This window comes from Orbicella franksi, chromosome 11, assembly GCF_964199315.1.
Source record: "Orbicella franksi chromosome 11, jaOrbFran1.1, whole genome shotgun sequence".
NCBI lineage: Eukaryota > Metazoa > Cnidaria > Anthozoa > Scleractinia > Merulinidae > Orbicella > Orbicella franksi.
Genome location: NC_138155.1, coordinates 11,631,047 through 11,656,165, shown reverse-complemented (window position 1 = coordinate 11,656,165; position 25,119 = coordinate 11,631,047). Strand labels below are relative to the sequence as shown.

Here is a 25,119-nt window from a genome sequence, read left to right as displayed (position 1 = left end):
TGTTGCGCGTATTACCGCGTTTGTGACCATCTTGTCTCGCAGCAAAATACAGTGTTGCGCAAAGTAGACTCGAGTTCTACTTTCTGCAACAAATTTTAGTTTTACTGCTCGTATTACCACTGAAGCTACAACTTGTCTCGCAACAAATTTGAATTCAACGCTTGTGATTAGCTGTTGCGAAGCGCGGCAACGCGGCAAACAAAACAAACATAGCGGACGGTGAAAGCGGGCGTGAATTCGAAGTAGGCCGCTAACTCTCGGAATGTCATAAATTTGACCTGTACAAAGACCTCGAGGGCTATCATAGTCTTTGGGACACCTCGTTTGTCCCTTTAAAACAAACAGCGAAAAAAGCAAACGGCTTGGAAGAACTGTCGCAAAAATACAACTTTTCGCCTAGCAATCTGAAACGGAACCGAGCTTCATACTGAGAGAACTTCGCTGGCAGGGAAAATGAAGAAGAAAATGACGGCCAGAAATCGAAGTGGAAGTTCGTGGAAACGCTAAATTATTTGAAAAGAAGGCTCCATCTTTATTTAAACACGATTGACCAATTATACGTGAAGAATTCCGTAGAATTGCAACACTGTATTTTGCTGCGAGACAAGTTAGTCACAAACGTGGTAATACGCGCAACAAAGGGTTTCAACTTGCAATGCAACAAAGTTGCGAGACAAGCTGAAGAAAAATGTTGCTCGTATTAGCGGACCTTTACTAAAAGTCACCTAAATAACCGTATTTGTCAGCATTGTGGCGTGAAAACAAGCACGGTGACCCCCTCTTTTTACTACGTTTTTAATATCTCCTTGTCCTGTAACAACAGCACACCAAGTTTCATCGGAAATCTGTGGCGGGTTCTTTTACTAGGGAATCACCTTAAGCGAAATAACCCTAAAATCACACCTCACATTTTCCAATTCAATTTACAAGAACCATTTTCAACTAAATATACAAAAAACCTTTCACTCTCTATTGATTAAACTGATTAAAACTGAATCAACTGCTTTTGTGTAATAAATCAAGTATGCATATATACATGTATATGGTCAAACAAGTGAACAAACAAGGAAACAAATTAGTGGTCGGCACCTTTGTGAATTTTGTTTATGTACTATAGTGGTTAATGGCCGGTCAGTGTGATGGACTCCGGATCGAGTGGTCTGTGTTCGAGCCCTAGCAGGGGTTATTGCGTCTTGGGAAAGATATCCGGCTTTACTCTTACGGTAACTCTCTCCACCCACGGAAGAAACCCTGTGATGGACTAACATCCCACCCAACTGGGATAGGGGGGGGGGGGGGGAGGGGGAGTAAAAATACCCTTAATCTACTCATGCTACGGAACCCGGAGGTAAGCGGCTTGGTCATTGTGTATCTGCGCTAGAACGCAGACTTCCCCTTTTTTCTTGTCTTACAGGTTAGTCTTTAAGACTATAGCGTCGACGTACGTCTATACAGATATTTCACAAGTTACAGCAGTGATATGACCATATCTTGACCATTTCAAGCCCACTAAATAAATTCGTCATTCCCAGGCCCCGTCCACGCTACGCCGGAGGAATTTGAAAACGAAGGTTTCACTCTGAAAACACAGAAAATGTTTTTCGTCCACCCTTCGACGGAGGAATTTCAAAATGCAACAATCACTGGTCATTTTGCATTTGTGTTTGAGGAAAACTCAGTCAGGGAAATCACATGATTATCGTGACGTCATCGTTTACGAAAAGCTTTGTTTCCAAGTTTTTTTCTGTCCATATGAAAACAAAAAGCCGGCGTTTTCAAATTCCTCTGGTTTTAAGAGCGTTTTTCGAAAAGCTCCCTTTTCATAACGGATTAGTGTGGAAGGCTAAGCTGTGTTTTCAAATTTCTCCGGCGTAGTGTGGCTGGTGCCTAAGTGCTAACAGCCACAAGCAGAAGATAAATAACTGCTCTGTCTGACATATGTGTTTTAACAGACCTTTTTAAACACTTGTTCGCTAGGCGAAAAAACAAAAACCTTTCTTACATTTAAATTAATTGCTATTAATTTTCCATATTAAAATCAATTACTTCTCCATTTAGCTAGACTACAATTTTCTGGCGTTTCAATGGGAAATGGACTTTAGTCTGGGATAACATCTGATTTCTAACTTCGAATTTACAACGTAGCTATTAATCTGGAGACCGAAATGCTAGGTACCAGAATCCATTGCGGTTGATTGTTTTGGAGGCAAGTTAAATTTTTCTCTCCGAGGGCGATCAAATACACTTTGATATTGGTGAGTGCTACATAACTGATTCCTATTGCCTTACCCAGAGTTCTGCTCTAAACAATAAATCAACAACCTGAGACTGTTAAATCGGAAAAAGAAAGGCGGCACTTGGAAACTCAAACCCAAGATGATTGATACTCTAATCCATCTTTCTTGGATCGAGAATGCAGTAGTGTCCATTTGCTTTTAAAACCTTTCCCGCTTTTAACAATTTAACTGTAGTTCGTTTGCTGAACAAGTTCCGAGTAAATTTCAATGAAAAATACAATATGATATCGATGTCGAGTTCAAGAAAGACGATGACAGATTTAAATGGTAAATAAGAGTTAATTGCCAACCAAGTGTTTACCCTAATCAGACCGACTTCGCTTAGGTCTTCTGCGACCAGGAGCTAGAGGGGGTGGACTTTTTAAGCCCTAATCTTGTAACTCTTAGAGTATGAGTGCTAAGAAAAAAAATGAAACTCGGAGGAATAATCGCGTGTCCAAAATATGTCCTTTGAAGTCTATAACATAAGTCTGTAACAGGTTTATAACATGGAATAATGATGGGATTGTTATTCCTTTTTTAAGGCGGCTGCGAAACAATAGAAAACAACCCAAACTGACACTAAAATAGTCAAGACCGATAAGTTAAAGCTCAAAAATATTAAAAAAGTGAAAACTATTGCAAGAAAGTGAACCAAAAAAAAGGAAACTTCAAATTTCAAAAGACAGTTGCCATGGTAACGTCAAAATTATTGGCTAATGACATTTTATACCAAGTTGTTTGCAGATCATAATTCTCGGAAGCGTCACCAGATTTTGGACTTATTGCTTTTGAAGTTACAAATGTTAAAAGTTAGTTGGGGCCTCAATTGAAGTACCTTCCCTCCCTGTCAGGTTCGAAAAGGGTCAAGTAAGTCGCCACTACGAAAATGAAATGAAAATTTGGCATTATTTTCCCCACATCGGATCTGTGATACTTATCATGTTGAAACATTGGACTAAAACTGATCCGTTCGGCTGTTCAGTGGAAACTGTTCTGTGCGATCGTCAGCACTGTCCCGCCGTAAACTAGGAAATAAGTTGTAAAGGATAGATTTAACTCTTCGCCGTAAGTCTTGTTTCCTTAGCGTGTAAGCAAGCGGGTTGAATATCGATGTACAGAGCCGGAGATAGTATATTGTGACGAGAAGTTTGTTAGGAAGGCGTGTTTGACTGTAAAGCTGTAACAGTTGTAAAGTAAAATAAGGCAGCCAGAAGAAGACGTACAGGATGAGCAGCAACACGCATGTCAACACAGCTCTTCTTTGCCGCTTTTGGAGCTTTTGTTCATGTTTGATGAATTCCACTGGCACATTTTCCCGCGCAATTCTCTTGCACTGCCTTCGAAGCAACAGCAACATACGCGCGTCCAGGGCAGCCATGAAAATCAGAGGAATAACGAAAAACACCATGATGTTGAATACAAAGTATATTGTTTCCTTCTTGCGTTGAGCAGTTAAGTCTTCAAGAGCTGTTTTAACAGTGACATTCCAAGTCCACGAGAGGCGAATTAAAGACTGCCCAAGGCTAATTATCCATGTGATTGCAAGGACTATTAGAACTCTACTGCGGTGAACAATATCACGGTAACGTAAGGCCCACATAATGTAAATGTAACGATCGCAGGTCATCACGGTGATGTGTAGCACGGTAGACAGGGCCATAAATTCGAAAAACGTAATTGAACTGGTACATACCAATTTTAGATGTGTAGCATTACTGCAGGTCACAAGGAGAGGAATACCAACGAATCCCACCAGAAAGTCTGACACTGCTAAACTGGCCAAGATGATATTGCTTGTTTTTCTTAGGGACGAGTAACATGTTATGAGCAGAATAACACAGCCATTTATCGCCAAAATAAAGACCAAGAAGACTATGGGAGGGATTGTGTCGTAAGAAAACTTGAATTTCTGAACAGAGCTGCCTGAACTCCCGGTCAAGTTATCTGACTCTACCGTCATATTTCCTCCGTTTTTATGATAACTCATGATATAAGTTTCCCGCGGACTGGAGCTTTGATCTGCCAGAGCTGTCTGTCTCAATCCTTTTTAACAGACTGATCTCGGTATTTTTCGCTGACGTCTGTTGAATGATGGAGGTTTGAGTGTTTTTTTTTCTGGAGTGTTTTGCTCAGCGACGACTTTGTATTGAGGTTTTTCTCTGGACTTATCTCGAGATGCCTCTTTCACTTAGGTGTATCTGTGAACCAAACAAAGTAAAGATTGATTTAACTTCCTTTCATTTTACAGTCTAGTGTAAAACCCAAATAAATTTCTGTAATGTTGGCTCAGGGAAATATCTGTTAGTACAGCTGCTTTCCGCTCTCTGTGACTTTGTCTGCTAATTTGCATGATAACGAAATGATTTGAATTGATCTGCTTTTGAGCTTCAAAATATCAATTAAAATGACGGTTTTTTGAATAACAAATGGTCCTTTTTAAACAGAGCTGAATTCAAAACCCTCGCTCTGTCCACAGAAATGCTCAGTCATTCAAAATAAAAAAAAAAGATTTTCCTTTCGCATAAAATTTAAGAATTTCAAAGGCAACGATTTGAGGACAAGCGGTTGAATATGAAAGATGATTTTCTTTTGAAAAGCTCAAATATTATTTTTACATTAAACGCGGGGTTATAACCACGTAAATGTTTGTATAATTGTGCCAAAAAAGTTTGATGGATAATGGAGATGACAGATTTTAGAGACATTTAATTTGCTACTACAAAATGAGACTTTTTTGCCAGCGTTGTAAGCATCATTTTGTGAATACACAGTATCAATAATTTTACTGACGTTAGTCGCAGAATAAACAGATGCGTGAAAATAAAGTGGATATTTGTACATTTCTATTATATAGAATCATCACACATTTCCGGACAAAACATTCAAAAGTTGTGCTATAGGTAAACCAATTAGTTCTCCTTTTCCTTAAAAGTAAATAAAGCTTATTTCATTCGTAGATAAGCCGACTGATCTGACCAAGTGAATATCAGTTAATATACTGTCAGCTGTTTTGCGGAGTTACACTCAATGAACATGTCGAGGCTTTCCGTCGACCCGAGAGAAATACTTTAGTATTTTGTTTGGACAGTAAAAAAATTCCACAAAAAAAAAAAAGAAAGAAAAATGCTAACTATAGCCGTGTTTAAATTACGAATCGAAGAAGAAATTAGACCACACGACGTGAAAGGAAAGCATTATTTTTCGACAGGCAATTAGTGGACGAAAATTCTGTTAAACATCTAATTTCCTGCCAGGATTCTTAACCAAATCGGCAATGCAAACATTCGAGCTCGCGCTATTATCACGAAAAAATCATACGCCACTTACCTGGCTAGCTCATGGTTGTTTATGCTAAGAATTGCTGTTTATCATGCCTACTTATATCGTTCCACATTCGTGGCAATATTGATGGAAACCGCAAGATAGTTCTGGGTGACAGCCCCCGCCCCTTTGTACCTGCCGAAATGGTTTCCAACCGCGCGAATCACTTGAAGAAATTTTCTCACAGCATTCATAGATGATATTATATACAGGACGCAAAACTAAATTCAACTTGTTTAAAACTTATTATAATTATCAATAAGGTTTACATTATTCATAATTACAACTTAAGCCTTCCATTCCATTCTGGATTTTTTTCCCCAGGGTGTTTTTTTCTACATATTTATATCGGTATATTATATTAAAGAAATTGGAAATGAATATTACGTTATCTATATAGCTCGGAGCTGAAAATAGAAAATTGACACTTTTTCACATATGTACATAACAATGAAGCCGAAAGCAGTGACTAAAAATTTTGACAAAGCAACACAAAAGGGTAGGACGAATATATAATTGGAAAAACGAAATTACTGGTCCTTAATTCACAAAGAAGAAATTATATTATACCACCGAGGAAAATGAAAGGAATATACTGAATTATTTCCTTTAAAGGAGCGTTATCATTTATTCATAATCAAAAGCAGCTAGCTAGCAAATGTTTCTCTTTCATTCTCACGGTCTCATACCACTCAGATTTTAAGAACGTTTTCTTCATGTTTTAGCTCGTTTGTATGAAAAGACCAAATTCAGACCTCGATACTGAGTGATAAAAGCCATAGATCAAGGAATTATCCCTCGAGGGCCGATTTGCATTCGCTTGAAACATAAACCAGATTGTTACGGTATCGTACGGTATTGTGGCAAAGCCTACCTGCGTGTTTACTATTTTATACTGTTTCCAGAATATGAACTAGAATTGACTAGAACATTAAAAGTAGTTTCGAAAGCTCGAACATTTTTCACTAATTGTATTGAATAAAAAAAATCGTCATTAGCGCCGAATCTTTTTTTTTTTTAAGGTCCGTTTACGGCGATAAAATTTTTCGTAGCTACTCTGAGCAGCCAGAACTTGATCCGTCTCACTCAAAAATCCATTTAGATGCCAAGGAAAGGAAGAGGAAAAACTTGCTCATGCAACTCCTTTTCATCGCATTTACACGGCCGGAAATTGAATGTTGTTTCGAAACACAACTTAAACTTTCTAACATTTAGAAGCTTAGCCAGTCAGCCATGTCTTTTAATTAACATTTTAGACTTTTTTTGGCATGGTCATTGTTTAAGCTAATTAAAATGCTTCATGGTTGTCTCGCTTTTAAAACAGACTACGCTAAAATCATGCAGGAAATTTGATTTCTTGGCTTCAGTCAGTACAGGGCTTTTAGCATGAGAAAGTGGCCTGTAAATGAAAGGGATCAGTTACATGAAGCTTTTACGAAGGAGACCAGCTTAAATGTGCAGAATTGAGTTACCGCGCTGACAGCTCCTGAACTGTGATAGCTGAAGTGCTCTTCATGTGACACGCGTAATATTAATGGTTGACTGTTCTCTTATCGCCACGGCACGGTTTTGCCAAACAGCTTGGAGAAATGGTAGCCAAATATTGGTAGAGGTAGAGCCCGCATTGGGCATAAGTCGCTCACAACCCTTTCACGTCAGTCCCACGTTTATCCAAGTTTTCCGTACAGCAGGAATTTCTCGCCCTGGGAGGAAAATCCACTACAGGGTAACCGCAAAACTCCGGCGCTTAGTACGTCCGGTTCTCTTTGTGTCTAATTTTGTTTAAAGCGATGTCTCGCGTATAGCATGAATCGCATGCAGCCAAACAAACTCTTCATAGTGAGAATACTGTTTTTACGAGACCCGTGGCTCAAACAGAAGGGTATATACAATCACTTCCATTCTTTTGGTTCGCGGCACAATTTAAATGTTGTGATCTATTAAAGGAAATTTGTCGTGGGACCTTAAAAGACCCTTAAAACTGAAGCAGTTGAAAGGTAGCTACATCACTACCATTTACTAATCAGACTTAATCATACATGAAAAGATAAAACTGCGGAAGAAGTTGTCTTCGGCTCGTAATCTTTCAGCAGTTCCTCTTCGTCAAACTTACGCTCGTCTCATTACAACTCGATAGAAACGAATACATATAATCTAAATACTAGTTCTTAGATGTGGCTAAAAGTTCCTATCAATCGGGAATATCTAGTTTTACCTGAAAATCCCAGATGTTAATGATTTGGGAAAAGAAGTGTAGAGGCGATTTTGTCATCGGACCTTGCATCTGCTGTACAAAGCATCTGCATGTACCAAGCATCGAGGCATGGAACTGACCTAAACCCTTCAAGGATGTCCAAGAATAAATTGTTGTTTATGGAATGCTCGCTTGACCCACCTCACAGAACGTTTGTTTAACTCTGGTAAAAATAGACTTCCTGTTGCCCGGTCTTTCTCGAGTCGACAACTGTTTCAGACAATTAGCTAAAACAATTCACGACGTCGTGTTTTGAATGTCTTAGAAGGGCGAGATCCAGAAAAAGCGGCATTCCTGATTGTCTGGGAAATTTTCTTGACAAACGAAAACCAGGTTTCATCTCAAAGACGGTTACATCTGTACAAACTTCTTTATAAAACGCCCGTCTTTGATCACTTATATTAAAGCTGTTTAATAGCCCTTTCATTTGGTAGTTTTTCCATTACATTAGTAACATACAAAAGTGTCTAACTTGCAGAGGGTTAAAAACTACAAACGGCTAAGGTATTAAAACTCAAAGCAAATAGTGACGTTTTATTAGGAGACTTCATCTCATAATTTCATTTCACTGAAATGCACCAACTTGTTAGGCTCCGTGCAAAGGCTAGGAAACATCACTTAAGCTCACAGACTATCACCAGGCTGACTTTAACAAGATTATAACATTGGCGTTGTTAATCTCATCTTGTTGCCGAGAGATTCCGTTATCACCAAAACTCGAGAACATATAACCCTCGAAAAGATGCTCAGCGCTGATCTCTGTTTTGTTAAGCTGAATTAAATGGATTTTCTTTTCGGATATAACTTCTGACAATAACACAAGAAAAGGTTTTGTATTTCGGTGTAAAGAGGTCATGTTTGGCTCAAAGTACAACAGTTTTTGATGTTTTGAACAAATACGGTCTTTGAATTCACGTGCGAGTTGTTCAAAATTTTGTTCAAGACTTTCGTGATTGGTCTTGCTTTTCATCATCTTATCGCCAAGAGTCTGTCTGTCTTTCCACTATCTAGAGATATGACGATAAACTCTAGTAATTCTATTTTGTGTTGTCGCGCAACTATTTAGCCGTCAATGCGGAGATTGTTGTCTATTGTTCGTATATTGATGTAAGGCCTAAAAAATAGTGTTATGTAAAGACTTATACTCTCAAATAGTGACTAGATCCCATATTCTTGTCGCCTGTTCGTCTGAATGTGTTAGGAAATTGTAATGAGAATTTACTGAAGGGCTAAATTACCTTACTACTGGCTTATATATCTGTATTCTATATATACCCCATAGGCACTTACTCTCCCAGCTCAAAGGCCACCCGACGAATTTTCCACTGATGTTATCGATGAGAAATGAAGAATATCAAATGCTACTTATCCGCTTACTTATTTATCCAGGTCTCTATCGCTAAAGTCTGAGCAAGTCATGGCAAGTGGGACGTTTTGAAAATAGATGAACTGGTGGTACTAATTAAAGATCCAAGGTCGAGAGCTGATCGAGTTGTATCAAAAAACAGATTTAACACCAGACTATTTCAACAGCCATATCTTTCAAAACACGATAGCTTTGCTAATTGTCTAATCCTTCGCCGCTCTCTATAATCGCAGACATATTTGCGTACATAAATTTTTATAGCACGAAAGACCGTGTTTAATTTATCTACATAATTTTATATCTACATTTGGAGTCAGTTTTAAAGCTAAATAATATAATTGGTAATGCATGCATAGACTTTGTACCATAGATTCGCGAATAGGTTATTTAAAGATCATTTGCCTTCAGCCAGTAGTAAATCTGCGGTAAGAGGGGGGCGTTGGGGCCTATTAGAAACCGAAAAACCGCGCAAAAAATCGCGGAAAGCTGCCAAACCGCAAGAAATTTCGTCCAAATAAAAGCCCTCCTCCCTAACAAGCTTTGATAGTCTTCAGAATCCGGGCTCTCTTTCTGTTATTTAATTTTTATACGTCTAAACTTGTGTTACTTTCTGAAGTTCTTTCTGCGTATTCCCAGCTCGTTAGTGCACAGCACATCTTAGTCTACTTTTTTTTGTGTAAATCGGCTCCACAGACCTATAGCAATGTGAAACTAGAAACAAATTGCACGATAAAATGATTTTAGGCGATTTTTGTTTCAAAATTGAAGAAAGACCACATTCTGAAGTTACCTTTTGATTGCCATTGTCAGAATTTTCATCTGCGTAGGCACAATAGCAGCCCCATTTTACAGCCAAACTACTTTTTTTTCACAACCAAACAGTCTTTCCTTTGCTTTTATTCCACGTGAACGGAGCGAGTGAGCGCAATGTTATTCTCGCGACGAAAAGGGAGACAACTTCCAATTCGATGGCCCACAGTCTATTAAGGTCAAAGTCAACAAGATATTATCCCAACAGCGTACGCGTGATATTTGAGAAATAGTCTTTTGCTTTGATGTTATCTTTAGCTTTTCATAGTCTACTTGGCAGCCGTTACGACCCAAATAATGGCTGCTAAAGAGAATAGTAGGCTTGTCATGCATTTCTCTAACTGTAAGTGGTCCCTTGGAATTACAGTTTAGCGCGACTGCGGGGTGTAACTTCCTTGGTAAAACCAGAAAAACCGTAAAATGCATCGGGCAGAAAAATCCGAAAAACCGCCATCATTGTTGACAAAAACCGAAAACCAAAGACTAAATTGGAAAAAAAACCAGCAACCCGCACAAGACACCAAAACTGAAAAATCGCAGTTTTTAAGTGCGAAACTGAAAAACCGAACAAAAAATTGGCCAAATCCGCAAAACCGAAAATCCCAACGCCCCCCCCTCTCGTTACCGTCTCAGCGCGGTACGTTATTTTAACTGGCTTGCTTATAAGCTGTGCCTTTCGTTATTTGAATGTATACAAGTATTCATCATTTGTTTGAAGCCACGTCCACACTACGCCGGAGTAATTTAAAACGGAGGTTTCACTTTGAAAACTCATCAAATGTTTTCCGTTTACACCGACACCGGAGAAATTTGAAAACGCAAACATCACCGGTCATTTTGGATTTGTGTTTGAGGAAAAGTCGTGTCAGGAAAATCACATGATTATCGTAACGCCATCGTTTTAGAAAAGCTCCGTTTTGACAATGTTTTCCGTCCAAACTAAAACGCAAAGCGGGCGTTTTCAAATTCCTCCAGTTTGAAAACTCCGTTTTCGTGACGGATTAGTGTGGGCGGTAGGCCTAACCGTAGAAATAAAGCTGCGTTTTCAGATTTCCCCGGCGTAGTGTGGAAGGGTCATAACCCTGGCGTCCACATCCTTAATTTGAGTTAAAAAAAGAAATGATGGCCGAAAATAGTTTTCGTTTCGGGAACAAAATTTGCGATTTGTGTAGAGGTGAAGTGGAAAGCCTCGTTCGAAACGTATCAAAACAGAATGGTATTTCGTTGTTTGTACTTTTCCTGTCGCCTTTCGATGAATTGTCGCAGTCGAAGAAAAAGTCTTTTTATATCTTTTTTTCCCGCGAGGTTTAGGCCGACTCGCGTATCTGATCGCACGTGTTGTAATAAGCCGATGTAGACTTCTAGCACTAGAAACTGCTGATCTCTACTTATTAAATTAGCTTAAATTATAGGCTGGTTGCAGGTGCAGTGTATGTTGTGATACCTTAAAGAAATCGTGGCACATTACCATAAACGTCCAAATTGTGTATTCCAAGACGATTGCAGTTTAAACGTCTGTGGGTTACTAAATAAACGAGAGCAAGCGGGCTTCTCCTTATCGTTCGCGTTTGTCAGTGGTCTGCATTTGAGTTTCCGATGGAAAATTCATAATGAGCGGTAACCCTTTGATATACAGGTTGTTTATCAAATGGTTTGCGGCTTAATGCTGGTAACCAAGACTAAGGTCAAAACAACATTTGAAAACAGAGTATATCTGCATCAGTTTAAATCATAACATTTTTTTTTAAATTGCGTCTCGAATGTGATTGTCTCTTATAATAGAACTCCCGGTTTTTCTCCAAACTGTAGCGCTAGAAGATAAGGTGCTTATGGGCTGAACTGGTGTTCAATACAGAAAGATATCACATTGCTGAATTTGCGTGTCGTCGGGGCACTTGTTGTTTCGTTCTTGTCATTGAATACTCTGTCTTTATATTGCTAAAATCCATCAGAAATGGCTTTTCTCCCGAATTTTGTGGTAAAAATTAATAAATCGTTAACAAGCTTCGGCTTGCCTGTTGATTTTTACCTAAAATTAAACAATTTGGACTCCCGCAACGATATCGGTCGATTTTGTTAAAAACTAACGGTGTTATTACAAACCTAACTGGACTCCAGCCGTTCCATGTTCCAGTCACCATTGCTTAAAATTGTTTCTTCCGATAATTACTTGCTAGTATAAGAGATAAAGGACCTCATGTAGACTAGCTAACTTTAAACCCCATTATAATATAGATAGGACTCTGCTCGCGCTCTAATTGGTCAAAAACCCATGTTTTATCAGAGTGTAAAACATAGAAAAAGCATGTTTTATTGTTTTTCGCCACATTACCTATATATCATAAAGCAAATGAAGAAGCCTAAGCCGTGTATTACACTGTGATAAAACACTCCGGACATTTGAGAACGCTCGAGAAACGAGCCGCAGGCGAGTGTTTTCTACATTCCCTCGTGTTCTCAAATGTCCGCCGTGTTTTATCACAGTGTAAAAACCAAAAATTAAACTTTAATTATTGTCAAAAAACAGGCAAGGCAGTCTACATTGAATCAATACGAGCATCAAGATCGAGAAAATACACACAATTGCATTATTTAGGGTTTTCGATAACACCGGTCATAAAGATTTTACGGTTCATAATCCATCAAACTCGCTCGCGCCCGATTAGTCTAAACTCGTCATTCGAAAAATATTTGAAGGGTATTAAACACAATAGCTTCCATCTGGCGCGAACATATGCTCAGATATTTGTCCTTTCAAAGCTCACAGTTTTCCTCGAGCGACGCACTCGGAAATCTGTTCGCTTCTCGGTACAGATAATGTCCGCGGACAAATATCCGAGCATATTTCCGCCCCAAATGGAGACTATTGTTGATGTAATGAACAGGAGCTGTCTGTAAATGATTATTCAGTCATTTTCTGAGTTAACACAGAAATGTTGGCTTCACTTCACGCCTATTGTATAGATTGATGTATTCACATCGTAGATGTTTTGTTTCGTGTCGTGATTAGGACCTTAATAATTAATAATAGAAACAAAACTGGCGAGAACTTAACCGATTTTGTTTATTACAAGGAGTAGTTGATGCGCAAGATATTTCTAGATAGTCGATACTGGCAACCTGATGCAGCAGTAACTGCAGAGTGTACATTTACCGGACGTTCTAGAAACACTGATCAACAGGCGGGAGAATATTCACTTTTAATTTTACCAACACGGAGAATCGAACGTGATTTACGAGAAAATACGAAAATGGGAGGGTTTGTCCTTGACCTCGCAGTTAAATTTCGTTCCATGTACTATGCATTGTCGAACTCTTGTTTGGGACCACATTCTTTTGCCAAGACTAGGTAGTAGTTAATGGGAAATGGAAGTGATAGAGAAGTTAAATTACTCGGTGAGAAATTCATGAAATTCACAGTGATTTAAGTCGCGAAAGCTGGTCGCTTGTGTTATTAGTGTTCGCCTCTTACGAGAGCTTGTCGCTTGGGAAATCGCTTCTGAGGTGGCGATGCTTCGAAGACCTTTGGAGTGGTGATAACGTGTAAGGAACAAGAGAGCTTCGTTTATTGACGCCAGGGTTGTTACCTACAAGATGGGTGGTCGCTTAGGAGACATTGTCTCTTACAAGATATGTTATTTACAAGATGTAGTTGCTCGAGTAAGGTGTATTTAGCTGCAATATATTTGGCTTTGTCTAGTAACGCTAACAAATTAAAAAATGCATAAAAAAGTAAACCATTATTCTCTCACCTCTAGTGCCTCGTAGGCTTAACTTTTATGATTGCCATCTTCATAAAAAAAACCACTTCCTTTCAAGTTAGCCTCGTTTGATACCTGGTAAAGTAAAAACCTACAATAAGTAGCTTGTACATGCAGTCCTACACTTGATCCAATATCCATAAACAGGAACAAGAGGAATTCATTGGACAGAGGCCGATCTCTTTTTCCCGTTTCTCCCAATGCATAGATAACTTGGCTGCATTTAATGAGGGCAGCAAGTGACTAATTTGCATGATACCCATCAAACCATGTCTTCAGTTGAATTTGCTATTTCACATCCATTAAAGTCTCATTAAGAAACCGGTGGCCATCGTGAATCTCATGAATTAATAAACCATTCACTTTTCAAAGCCACCGAGCGTTGGCATGTTTCGTTTCCAGAATTAAGCTTAACATACCTCTAGACTTTTCACATCTCAGTGAACATAACGAAATTTTTTCATTAACTGACTTCGCCGTATGCATAAGTAAGCATTTTTGGCATTGGTTTTGTATAGCCGCTCGCGTGACCTTAGCCTTAGCAGCTTGTTTTAAATGATTGATTCAACTCTGTTCAGACCGGCCCTTTTGATCTTCTCTGGCCGAGAATGGTCAGAATTCACTTTGCTTCGTAAGTTCAAGAATATTCAATGAGTTATATTAAGAATAGAGAATATACAGTATGCCTAAAAACGTCCCTTTAAGTTAAAGGCAAAATAAGATGATGACGTCATGATGTCCATGCAGCTGGCATGTTGGATAATCCGGCACTCGACCAGAAATTGCTCCAGACTACTATGGGTAAGGGAAAGTGAACGGTTGGGGGTGGGAAGGGGGGGAGGGAATTTACGGGGGATTTAAGAAAGTTTTATACAGGTCCTGGAGTATAAATAGACTAGAGTATGTATGTACGTAGACCATGTCCTCATTCCCTTTTCTATATCACTTGTCCTCGTAGATAAAATCGCAGGGATGAATGAATGAATGAATGGATGGATGGATGGATGGATGAATTGAAGCTATTTTGTAAGCACGTTGGACTGTAAATAACCGTTGCTATGGACGTTGCTAGGTTGAAATATAGTTGCTAGACCTTTCCACATATATCCAGAGAGTTTTTGGGCTATTGGGAAGTTTCCGAGATATTTAGAACGCATTAAGATATTCTTTAGAACATTTTGGGATATTTGAAAGTATATTCACAGCTATTTTGGCTGAGCCCTTTGTTTTTCTTGGAATAAAGGTCAGTTGTAGGCCAGAAACAATGCAGTTCAGCGGTTTGTTTTAAAAATATATTCCATAGCACTAAAAGTAAGTAAGGAGTAACTTTTCAAAATGGCGGATGCTAGCTAGGCTGGTCATATCGACGCTCCCGAATTGTCTTCTGCTCCGTCAACTACTGCAAGGAAATTTTGGCGCAAGTGATTGGAAATTGATTTATTTTTAAAACACAAATAAATAATATTTGAAGGGTTTTTCGAAATATTCAGAAAATATTTTGTGATATTTAGAGATGCTCTGAAAATTTCCTGAAATATATTTAGGCGGTCAGTTTACGTTATATTTGTGGAAAGAAACAGATTTCTTAATTTAAACGTTCTCAAGGAGTGATTAGAGCAAAATCGTTTTAAAGTATGTTTTTTTTTCCTGGGGAAAACTATCTATTTTAGGGTACGTATAAGACCACCTTAAGCGATAACTCATCTTTTCACTTACCCGAGAGCCTTCTCGGGCCACCATGTCAGAATGTCACGCAACGGCCAAAGCTTGGAAATTTAAACGTGCGCTATTACAAAACGAGGAACCCTGTCGCCAAGTTCTCAGAGGTTTTTATATCGGATGAAACCAATAACTCAGAGGGATAGGTAATTTTATTTTTGGAATATGACTACGTCATATGAAAACCAGCAATACACGTTTCCTCATAAAATGTGTTTCCATAGCAAAATGCCCTCGGAAATTTAAAAAAAAAAATAGAATTCTTTTAAATTTGTTATCCATCCCGACAAGGCAGGACTTAAAACCTTTTGATTTGTTTAGTCATTAGACCATTGCTTTTTTCTCATATTTGCGGTGGTGTTTTACGCACGACCGCCTGTAGTAGGACAACAGCTAATTCGTGAATATTTGGCTGTCTTGGAAGAAACCGATCGAAAATCATTTGTGAGCTTGACAGTGATTCAATAAAACATCCAAATTTACAATTATTTAGCACACCATATAAAATGCCAGCATCTTTCTAGCTTAGCCTTGAAATTTGGCAAAAGGAGAGTTCTGAGTGGTTCTGATTGATAGGCCTTATCACGCTTTTCGACGCCATCTTGCCGGGAAGTCAAAGCGGTCAGAAATTACAGTGTTTGTATGGGAATAACTTTATTTAAATATTGATTCTGCACAACTTACGAGTCGCAACTTTACCACACTAGGTAGCTGATTGCATTCACCAAATTTGAAGGGCGTAACTGGGCTAGAAGACGCTCAGTTAATTTTTAATTTCCTATACATTTGTCTATATTTTTTCCACCGAACCGCGTCTACCGAGCCAAATTTACAGACAAATGTATGGAAACTTAGAAAAATTAACTGAGTGCCTTTTAACCAGGCTTCATCCTGCAAACTTGGTGAATATAATCGTCTACCTAGTATTGTAACGTTGCGATTCACGAATTGTGTAAAATTGAATTTTGGAAAAAGTTATTTGCCATCGGATTCTCATACAAACAATGTAATTTCTGACCTCTTTGCCTACCCGTCAAGATGGCGTCGAATACTGTGATAAGGCCTGTCTATAAGACAAAATTCAATTTTCTGGGTAAGTGCGGGTGAAAAGCATAATTTTTTCATCTTGATTTTGGCCTGCTGAGTGGATGCAATCGAGCTTGATCAACCATTATCGCCAGCACGGTTTTCATTTACACAAAGATAAATGGTTGCGCTATCGCTATTGTGAGGGCATTGTGACTAGAGATAATTTCGAAACTTAGCACTTTAAGAAAAAAACAAAAAACAAACAAACAAAAAAAACAAAAACAAAGAAGGTTCCGCTCTGAAAAGGGTACAACTCCACCGTAAAAAAATGCTATTTGACAGGGTCAAAAGGGTAAATGTGTTGCATTTATGATTCCTTTTCAGTTAATATCACTCAGAACTAGCAAAACCTTCCAAAACCTGAAAACAATATAATTTAATAGATATATTATATTAGCGCTGCTCTGACACAGACGAACTGTCGCCACATGCCAAAAATGCTTTCGACTGAATCTTACAAGGTTGACCAATTTTTACTGAGCCTTTAACTTGACTCACTAGGCTATTTAACCAAGGAAAGAAAAATACCTCATTACATTCAAAAACTCGCTGTAAGTTAGTAGAGAATTCCAGAAGTTTCTCTGTTATTTTTTTTCTTCATCGTCATATTCCTTACAACGTTTTCGAGGCCCATATCAACCTCTGTTATTGTTTGCATGCGTTAAGGGAGCTTTACATGAATGGCGAGCATATCTTGAAACATCGAAACTACCTTTTTCTCTTTTCGTTGAAATGTTTGTACATGTAATTGTAAAGAATACCTTACTGAAACATTTTACCAAAAGCTTAGTTCGGTATTGTATATCAGGCTTCTATCGTATTACCCCGCCCACGATTCAGGTCTATAATTTTTCATTTTATTATATTTTCTGAATGGCAATCAATATAAGTTACCTTTACCGATGTGCAGATCAATCTTTCTCGCTCTTCCTGAAGTCTTTGTTTTGCTTCATGGTTTGCAAAAAATAATGATATTTTATTGTTGCTGCTTGCGACACGAAAATGAAGATAATTCAGTCATTCGATCAGACCCTTAGTTATGTAATGCATGTCTAGGGAGGGTCTTATTTAATCAGCTATCAATCTGTTGGACAAATTTAATTTATTTGTCGCTAGTACTTCGAAATGATACAGTTGATTTCTAAAAAAAGTGCATAGTTGTCGCTTGATTCATAAGCGGCCCGACTCACCGTGGTATAATGAACCAAGAATGGCTTCTTTATGTCTTGTTTCAGGACGTTGAAGACAAATGACTGTATTGAAGCTATAAAAACGTCGCCTTCGGAAGTTGCTATGTAAATGAGTGTGAACAAAAGTACCGCTAGTAAACGCAAAATGTATTTACTATTTTCCTCTTTGCTAATTAACAGTACCTTTCATTTTATTCGATTACTGTAATTCGATCACTGCAAAAAATGCTCATTATCAAGGATGGAGTGCGGTTTATCGGTCGTTCGAATGAGCCAACTATCAACTAGTGGGTCGACTAGTCAAAGCTTGTAAATTAGCTTGTAGGTTGATAGTCGTTGAGAAACAGTGGAAGCCGATATAATGAAAAAAGTATCCGGCATCCGTAAGTCTGGCCAAAGTTTTAAACGCCGATATATATTACTATAAAAAACACCCGGTATAACCAAATTAAGCCCTGGGGTTACTACGATTATCAGCTGTTGAGTGAGGCACGACGAAGTTTTAACGTGAAAATCGTGTTGTTGTCAAGGGCAACTGGCTCCGTTTCCAGTGGCACTGACTTGTCGGCCTTTGACGTCATCAGCGGCAAAACGCGTGAAATTTTAGGCCACGCGACAGGCAACGCACGGCTGATGACATTGTTACCAATGGAAACGAGTAAAGTTGCCCGTGACAACACCGTAATTTTAAAGCTAAAACTTCGTCACCAAATTTTCGTTGTGCCTTACTCAACAGATAATCGTAGTATATAATGAACACATTTTGTAATCCCAAATTTAACTCAATAAAATGAATTAATGCCATCACGTGACTGAGGACGAGAGGGGAACACATCAGTAGAGATAAAATTATGAAAACTACAATATTCCTGGGAGCGGGGGGGGGTACTCCCTTATATGGGCTATATAGGTATGTGCGGCCCCAAAGGGTAGGGTTTTTCAACCCTTTTGGTCATAAATAGTGTATCGATTTTAGCTGATTTTGGCCATTTTGGTCATAAATAGGGTATGGTTTTTTGCACTCTAGCCTTGATATGGATATGTTTTTAAGAAGAAGCCACTTTTTCGTCATTATCGAAAAGAAAATAAACAAAAGTCCTTCACAAATTATTTTTACGGTCATTTAACATTGGTCTGAACTAGGGAACTTATTATAACGCAGGTCTGAAACAGGGTTATGATGGGTCAGGTCATAAATAGGGTTTCGAATTTTTGGTCAGGTCATAAATAGGGTGGGGAATATCGCAGATTTTGGTCATAAATAGGGTAAGGGTTTTGGGAAGCGGGCCCCACACCCCCACCCAATGTTTCTGGGAGCAGCCCCCCGGAATATTCCTTTGTGACTGTAAGATTGATAGTATTTATTCAGAGCGTAACACCGCTTAATGGTTATTGGTCAAACCCTGATATAAGATAACGGAGGTTTTGTCCAGAAATGAGTTTCTGCTCTATAGACTACGAGAAGTCCCTCTTTCGCTTAGTTCGTCGAGCAAGACCGTAAATAAACCGCGTAGAAAAAAATGGCCGCGTACAATCCACTTTCTCGCTTCTCGCCCCCAGGAGTTCGCACGGCTATTTCTCGCGGTTTCCGTTTGCGTCACCCACAACGGACCGAGCGAAAGAGGGACTACTCGTAGTCTACTGCAATAGGGAACGCATGCGCTTTTTAAGTCTTTTAACACCTCGGGATATCGCGACAAGAGTTTCACTTAATATGACTTGTTTCCAGGGCGTTCGAGCACGAAGTTATTTCGAAAACTTAAATTTCTTCACCCGATTGCACTGTGACCACTGTTTCATGTTTTTTTTTTTTAATAATGCCACCTCTTATCCTATTAGTGTCGTGTTCTCTTGCTTTTTGTTCAGCGCTATCAAACTTAATGAAATTGAAACGAAAGCGTGGACAATTCCTGTACAAACTGCGAATGACCAATTTCGAAATCACTTAAAACATTGAATGGTTTAGTAGCTACACCACTCTGAGGGTGGGGTGGGGGGATTCTCCCATATATATGTTCGGTATGTGCCGAAGGATAGGGTAGGGATATTAAAGTTTTCGATCTTTAAATAGGGTCAGGACTCAGGAGCCCATCACTAGAAGCGTGCAACTACCCAATACTCCTGTCACGACGTTTTCACAGACCGATCTATTTTTAGTTTGAACTTACCCCGAATTCCGACCCCAGCAGGAAGCTCAGTGACCAATCACAAGCACGGACCTAACTTTTAACTGAACTCATCATTCCACCGGGAGATCCAAAAGATAAACAAGTTACCGATGCGCGCTCATGTAGACCGGAACTGATCTATTTCGCGGGAAAAAAAGCCTAAAAATAGACCGGTCTCTAATAATGCCATGACATAGGCTTAGTATGGGAGTTGCAAGCTCTTAGTGATGGGCTCCTGATAGGGTATCATTTTTGCCCCTGTTGGCACTGTGTTTTCGGTGTGATCCTTAGATAGGGTACCTAAATCATATCAGCTAACATTACAGTGCGCAAATACCCAGCTAAACAAAAAACAAATGATCTGTTAAAATTCAATTATTAATATTCGTATACTTCCAATGATACAGAAACGAAGTAAAACTGAACCGTTCACGCTATTCTTAGTTTTGTTTTTCCCTTGAATAGAGTGACACTTTTCGGGTTTGGGCCTCAATTAAATAGGGTATCAATTGTAATTTTATTCATCTTTATGCAGGGTCAGGGTTTAAGACTCTTCGCGGTACATACCTACTCGAAATTTACGGAAGTACCTTCCCCCCACCCGGGCATCACTGTGACAGTCTGGAGCAGATCTCATTCTTCGCGTGTACATACTGTAGTTACTTCTCGCTCTAAAACGACCTTTGAAATTCGACTAAAAATTGTGCTGATCACACAGCGGTACAGGGTTCAGTGCATGGTTCTTGGTTGGTTGTTCCTTCGGCGCGAAAATTCAGACCTCAGCAACGAATAGATTTGGAAAGAGTTCGAAATCGTTTCGAAAAAAAGATGTGGCTCTTTTAGAAAACTTCGTTTCATCTTTGAATTTCGATTTTAAATAATTTCGGAAAGTGAATTATTGCGTACCGACCGCCTAGAGCGAATCATCTAATGAATTAATCTGCAACGATTCTTTGTAATTGTGTGACAATGGCCACCCTCAATGCAAAGCTATTTAGTGGTTTGACCAAGCAGGGAAACCAACCCAGGGGGGAACCAGTTATTAAAGTCTTAACGATAATTATATCCCATGCGAGTTTTGAAATTTTATTATTTTTCTTGGTTGTGCAAATTTTTCTCGGGTGGTCTCTAAATGATTTTAAACCTCTGTAATGTTGTTATTTGCCCCAAACGAAACACAAAGCACATCGTTGTCATCTACTTTCCAACTGTCTGAACTAATTTTCACTCGATTGACGTTCGCAAATGGAAGACGAGAATAGTGCCCACTCCCTAAAGGATAATCGCTGAAAGAGTTCCGCTCGCACTATCACGCTTCAATTTTGTCACAATCTTGCCTTTATTCAATCCATAAGTTCAGATTGCTTCATATCATTTTTAACGAGGCTAATTGTAATCGCGTTTCCAGTGAACATTAACCTTGGCATAAATTCGCGCAGCCTACGTGCAGATGTCAAAACAAAGGAAGCAGTACACGTTTGCACGCAAGCCAAAATTGCGGCAATAGAAATTTATTTTTTTCAACTCCCACTTTCACGAGCTAATATCAAGCCTTGTGCAGTGAAAATGACGATTTCACCTCGCTGGCATAAGAGGTTTAAAACATTTTCATAACCGACACGGTTAAGGCAATTAGCACGAGGCTTCTTGGATTGGTTTGTTGTATGCCATTAACACGAGCATTAGTTTCTTTAAATACTTTTATTGAAGACTTAAGTTCTTGTTAAACAGTTTTTAACCTTTCCGTAATTATCAGTGCACGAAAAGAAAAACGCAGCCTTTGGTAGTCTCGAAATTCATATCAACGCCATTTTGGTCTTTGAATTGTTTTTTTCTAAAGGCAGTCCTTTCATTGGAGAAAAAAAAACACACACATTGATATTGTGCTTTGAATAGCTGAGTGTTGAGAAAAAGCCATAAGGATACAGCTGCCTGTCAAGTTAAAATACTAAATGTAAAGAGCTTAGGATCTGAAAAGCGGCCTGTATCTTTCATGGTCGAGGTGTTTGATTGAATATATGCTTTTTTTACGCTTTTTATTTTTGCTTTTTTGGGGGGACTCTGCCAACCTGCACTCTTTTAAATATTAATGATCAAGTAAAATACGAGATCGTTGATTAGGGACAGCAATACAAGAGTTTCAAAATGAATTGTCTAAAATGTGTTTTATTATCTATAATTCCTCTAAATGGTTTTGTTTGACCGTCCGAAAACGACACCATTAAAATTTTCAGAGCTTAACCACTAGCGGATTCTCGATGACTCGGACAGCTCCATATCAGAGAATTATTTGCCCTTGGCATTCGCTTTTGGTAGCGAGGCTTTGGGCGCCCTTTTCTTTAATGATCAACCTTTTTTCTTCCAACAAATTAACAACTTGAAATACTGCGTATTAAGTTAGTGTCTCCTTGTGGACTGTTAAGATAAACTGCAGTCAATAATAGAAGCAAGACAGACGGTTAAGCGAAGCTTTGGCGGAAAGATACCACAATTGCCTTGATAACATGTCATGTGCGCACGGGAAGAACGAATCAACTATAGCTTACTGTTAAAAAGGCAACCAGACGGTTATATGTTCTACCATCTCAATGCTGTTTTTTTGTTTCTCTTGTACTCGGACTGAATTTGACTAAATTAAAATTTATATAATAAGAGGACTCCCAGATGAAAGTCCCAGATGAAAAATCTTAGCGATCTTTTCGTTTTAGATAAAGGTTTGTGTCTGTCTGTTATCTTCCGTTTAGTTAGTTTAGATAGTGAAACTGGATCGAGTTTTGCGTCGACAATAATGCATTTTGTTAAAACTGTGTACTAATTTTTCTCACGACAAAGCGAATGTGAGCATAAATACTATTTAAATCTCTTTAGATATAAACGGTGTTACCTTAGCAATTTTCCTGCTTCTTTGACAAGATGAGCCTGACACGGGAATTCAAATAGATAGCTTGGTATGTTCAGCCTTCCTTCGCTTTTTGTTTTGGTCTAAATCCTGACACAGCGTTTCCGTTTTGGGGTACACTTTGTTCAATGAAACCTCTTGCTCATTTCTTTAATAATACTGAAGAATAAATAGTATGTTGTGAAATACGTTTCTTTATCAGAGAGCGACAACAAAAACTACTTACGAATTTCTTTTTCCTTCTTTCCCTTCGCGTGCCGTTTTGAAAAAGAACGTCGAGCTGCGTCAGATCTGCTTCTTTACACAGGCCGCAACTGCTTGAATTAAGAATTAGCTAATTTGTTCGCCTTACCTTCACTTTCAACCCTTGTGTATGAATTATTAAAATTAATTTTACAATCTCTGTAATTGGCGTTCTTGAAAATTGTACTTTATAAGTTTTGCGGGTGTCGAATTTGCGACGGAGCGTTTTAAGCCGAATTAGGGCTTTAACCAATTGAGAGCAGCTCTGCGCTCAAGGCTTGTTTATTCATTAAAGCAATTCCATTTCTTTGCGAACTAGAGCAGAAATTACAACTTACCTTATTGTAACTCGGGAAATTTAATTTCCGTGAGATATAAATTGTGTTTGAGAGGTACGAGACGCATACAAATGAAGGCAAACAAACTGTCTCTCTGCGGCAGAGACACCGACGTCTCAAAATTCAAAGCGGTTAAGTGTGCAATCAATTTTATCTCTCCCTGTAAACTTTTATTCGTTATTTATTTATACAGGAATATTTAGAGAGATCTCGCGCTAAGATATATTGATGCACAAGTGAAAATATGCGCGTGATGAATTAGTCTGCCGCAAATTTGAAACACGGCCCATCGAGAAGGGCAGATATAAGCTGATATTTAATGCAAATTGGCCTCAAGTGGGTTCACAATCTAGCAACAAATTGAAATCTTTCCGAAGGCTGCTTTTCTAAATTGAAGTACGACCCCAGACAAATATCAGAGTGTAAGTAATCGAAGACTTTAAAACAAAGCAAGATCACCCATTCTACGAGGAAACTGGTATTTCATTTTTAACTTTATTCTGAAGAAGAATACCACAGTTTCTGGTTAACTTTATTACTCAATTTTTAACACAAGCGCAGGAAGTAGAAATTGAACAATCCATTTCAAAATTGCTTACTCGTTATGTTCAACAGCGGAAGCATTTCTCGAGAGGGAACAGGAAGGCAAAGACATGGACGTGATATGCATAATAGCCAAGTGGACAATGTTTTTTTCATTTTACGCCCGATCATTTTTCAAGATGATAAATGTTTGTTTGCACTATTTCTATTCTATCAAGTGTCTTTGTTGTGCGCGCTTTCTTCACAATGATGACTTATAGTGCCTTTTCAAAGAGGACAAATTGGTGTTCTCGAACAAAAAATCTGACAACAACTAATTTTCAGTTATTTTTGCAGAAGAAAAGTAGTCGTTTCTCAAAAATGAAGTGTAATATTGCTATCTCCAGATGTTCTTTTCTTTTTTCAAATGCGGTCAAGTCCAGTTTATCTTCCTAGCACCTCACGACTTCAAGATTACAACTTGAAGACTTCCTATTCAAAATCATTTTAAATAGAAAGTCTTCAGGTGGTATTCTAAATGTATTCTCTTCCCTTCGCCCAGCCGAATAGAAAACAGTTCTACTTTAAGTAAAGAGCACAAGTAAAAACAAAACATGGCGGATGGAGCCGAGAGCAATCGAGTTTGTTCACACTGAGAAACTGACACATACTCAATCAAAGTACGGGATACCAGCAAGAGAATATACCTAAAAGTTTTTTTTTTTTACAATAATAATTATGATAAGGAAAAATGACCTCGAGTAGATTGGTCGGCATCTAATGGTGTGATATTCACAAGGAGTGGTTTACAAAGCTCTGATTATTCCAGTGGAAAATAATACAAAACAAACCTAATTTAACACCCCAAAGAAATACATTTTCATATCAAAGAAATTGCCGTGTGACGGTCTTATCGAATGCCTCGACCAGCAACGCTCGGAATTTCAATCTATTAATAAGCTTAGTTTTCCACGCTGAAGGTTTTCTCGATAAACAATTAATATTAATTTTGGATGTAATTTTTTTTTCGTACCATTAACAGATGAGCGATTTGAAAGTTACCAAACTTTCCACCGCCGAATTTCAAACTTCCTGCCTAGCCACGTACATACAATCTTACTATAAAGTCCAGCGATAGGGGAGAAGGGGTTATTTGGGTA

At 38.6% G+C, this 25,119-nt stretch overlaps 1 protein-coding gene across 5 annotated transcripts; it reads right to left on the bottom strand.

The window, feature by feature from the left end:
• Positions 1-1,291: 1,291 nt before the first annotated feature.
• Positions 1,292-23,293, bottom strand: LOC145460319 (QRFP-like peptide receptor). Of its 5 annotated transcripts, none has more exons than XM_081445082.1 (4): positions 22,842-23,293; positions 13,783-13,866; positions 7,816-8,861; positions 1,292-4,477 (listed from the first exon to the last, which is right to left on the bottom strand). In XM_081445082.1, exon 4 carries the CDS (start codon positions 4,264-4,266, stop codon positions 3,235-3,237), a length of 1,032 nt encoding a protein of 343 aa, XP_081301208.1. In that variant the 5' UTR covers positions 4,267-4,477; positions 7,816-8,861; positions 13,783-13,866; positions 22,842-23,293; the 3' UTR covers positions 1,292-3,234. The 5 variants fall into 5 exon arrangements, with proteins under 5 accessions (XP_081301208.1, XP_081301209.1, XP_081301211.1 ...); XM_081445083.1 differs by lacking the exon at positions 7,816-8,861 and having other exon boundaries at positions 22,842-23,015; positions 23,083-23,293; XM_081445085.1 differs by lacking the exon at positions 7,816-8,861 and having other exon boundaries at positions 23,083-23,293.
• Between the last annotated feature and the right edge of the window lie 1,826 nt (positions 23,294-25,119).

What these genes read in the sequence shown, in the direction of transcription:
- LOC145460319 (XM_081445082.1), bottom strand. Translation starts at nt 4,266, where the DNA reads ATGAGTTATCATAAAAACGGAGGAAATATGACGGTAGAGTCAGATAAC.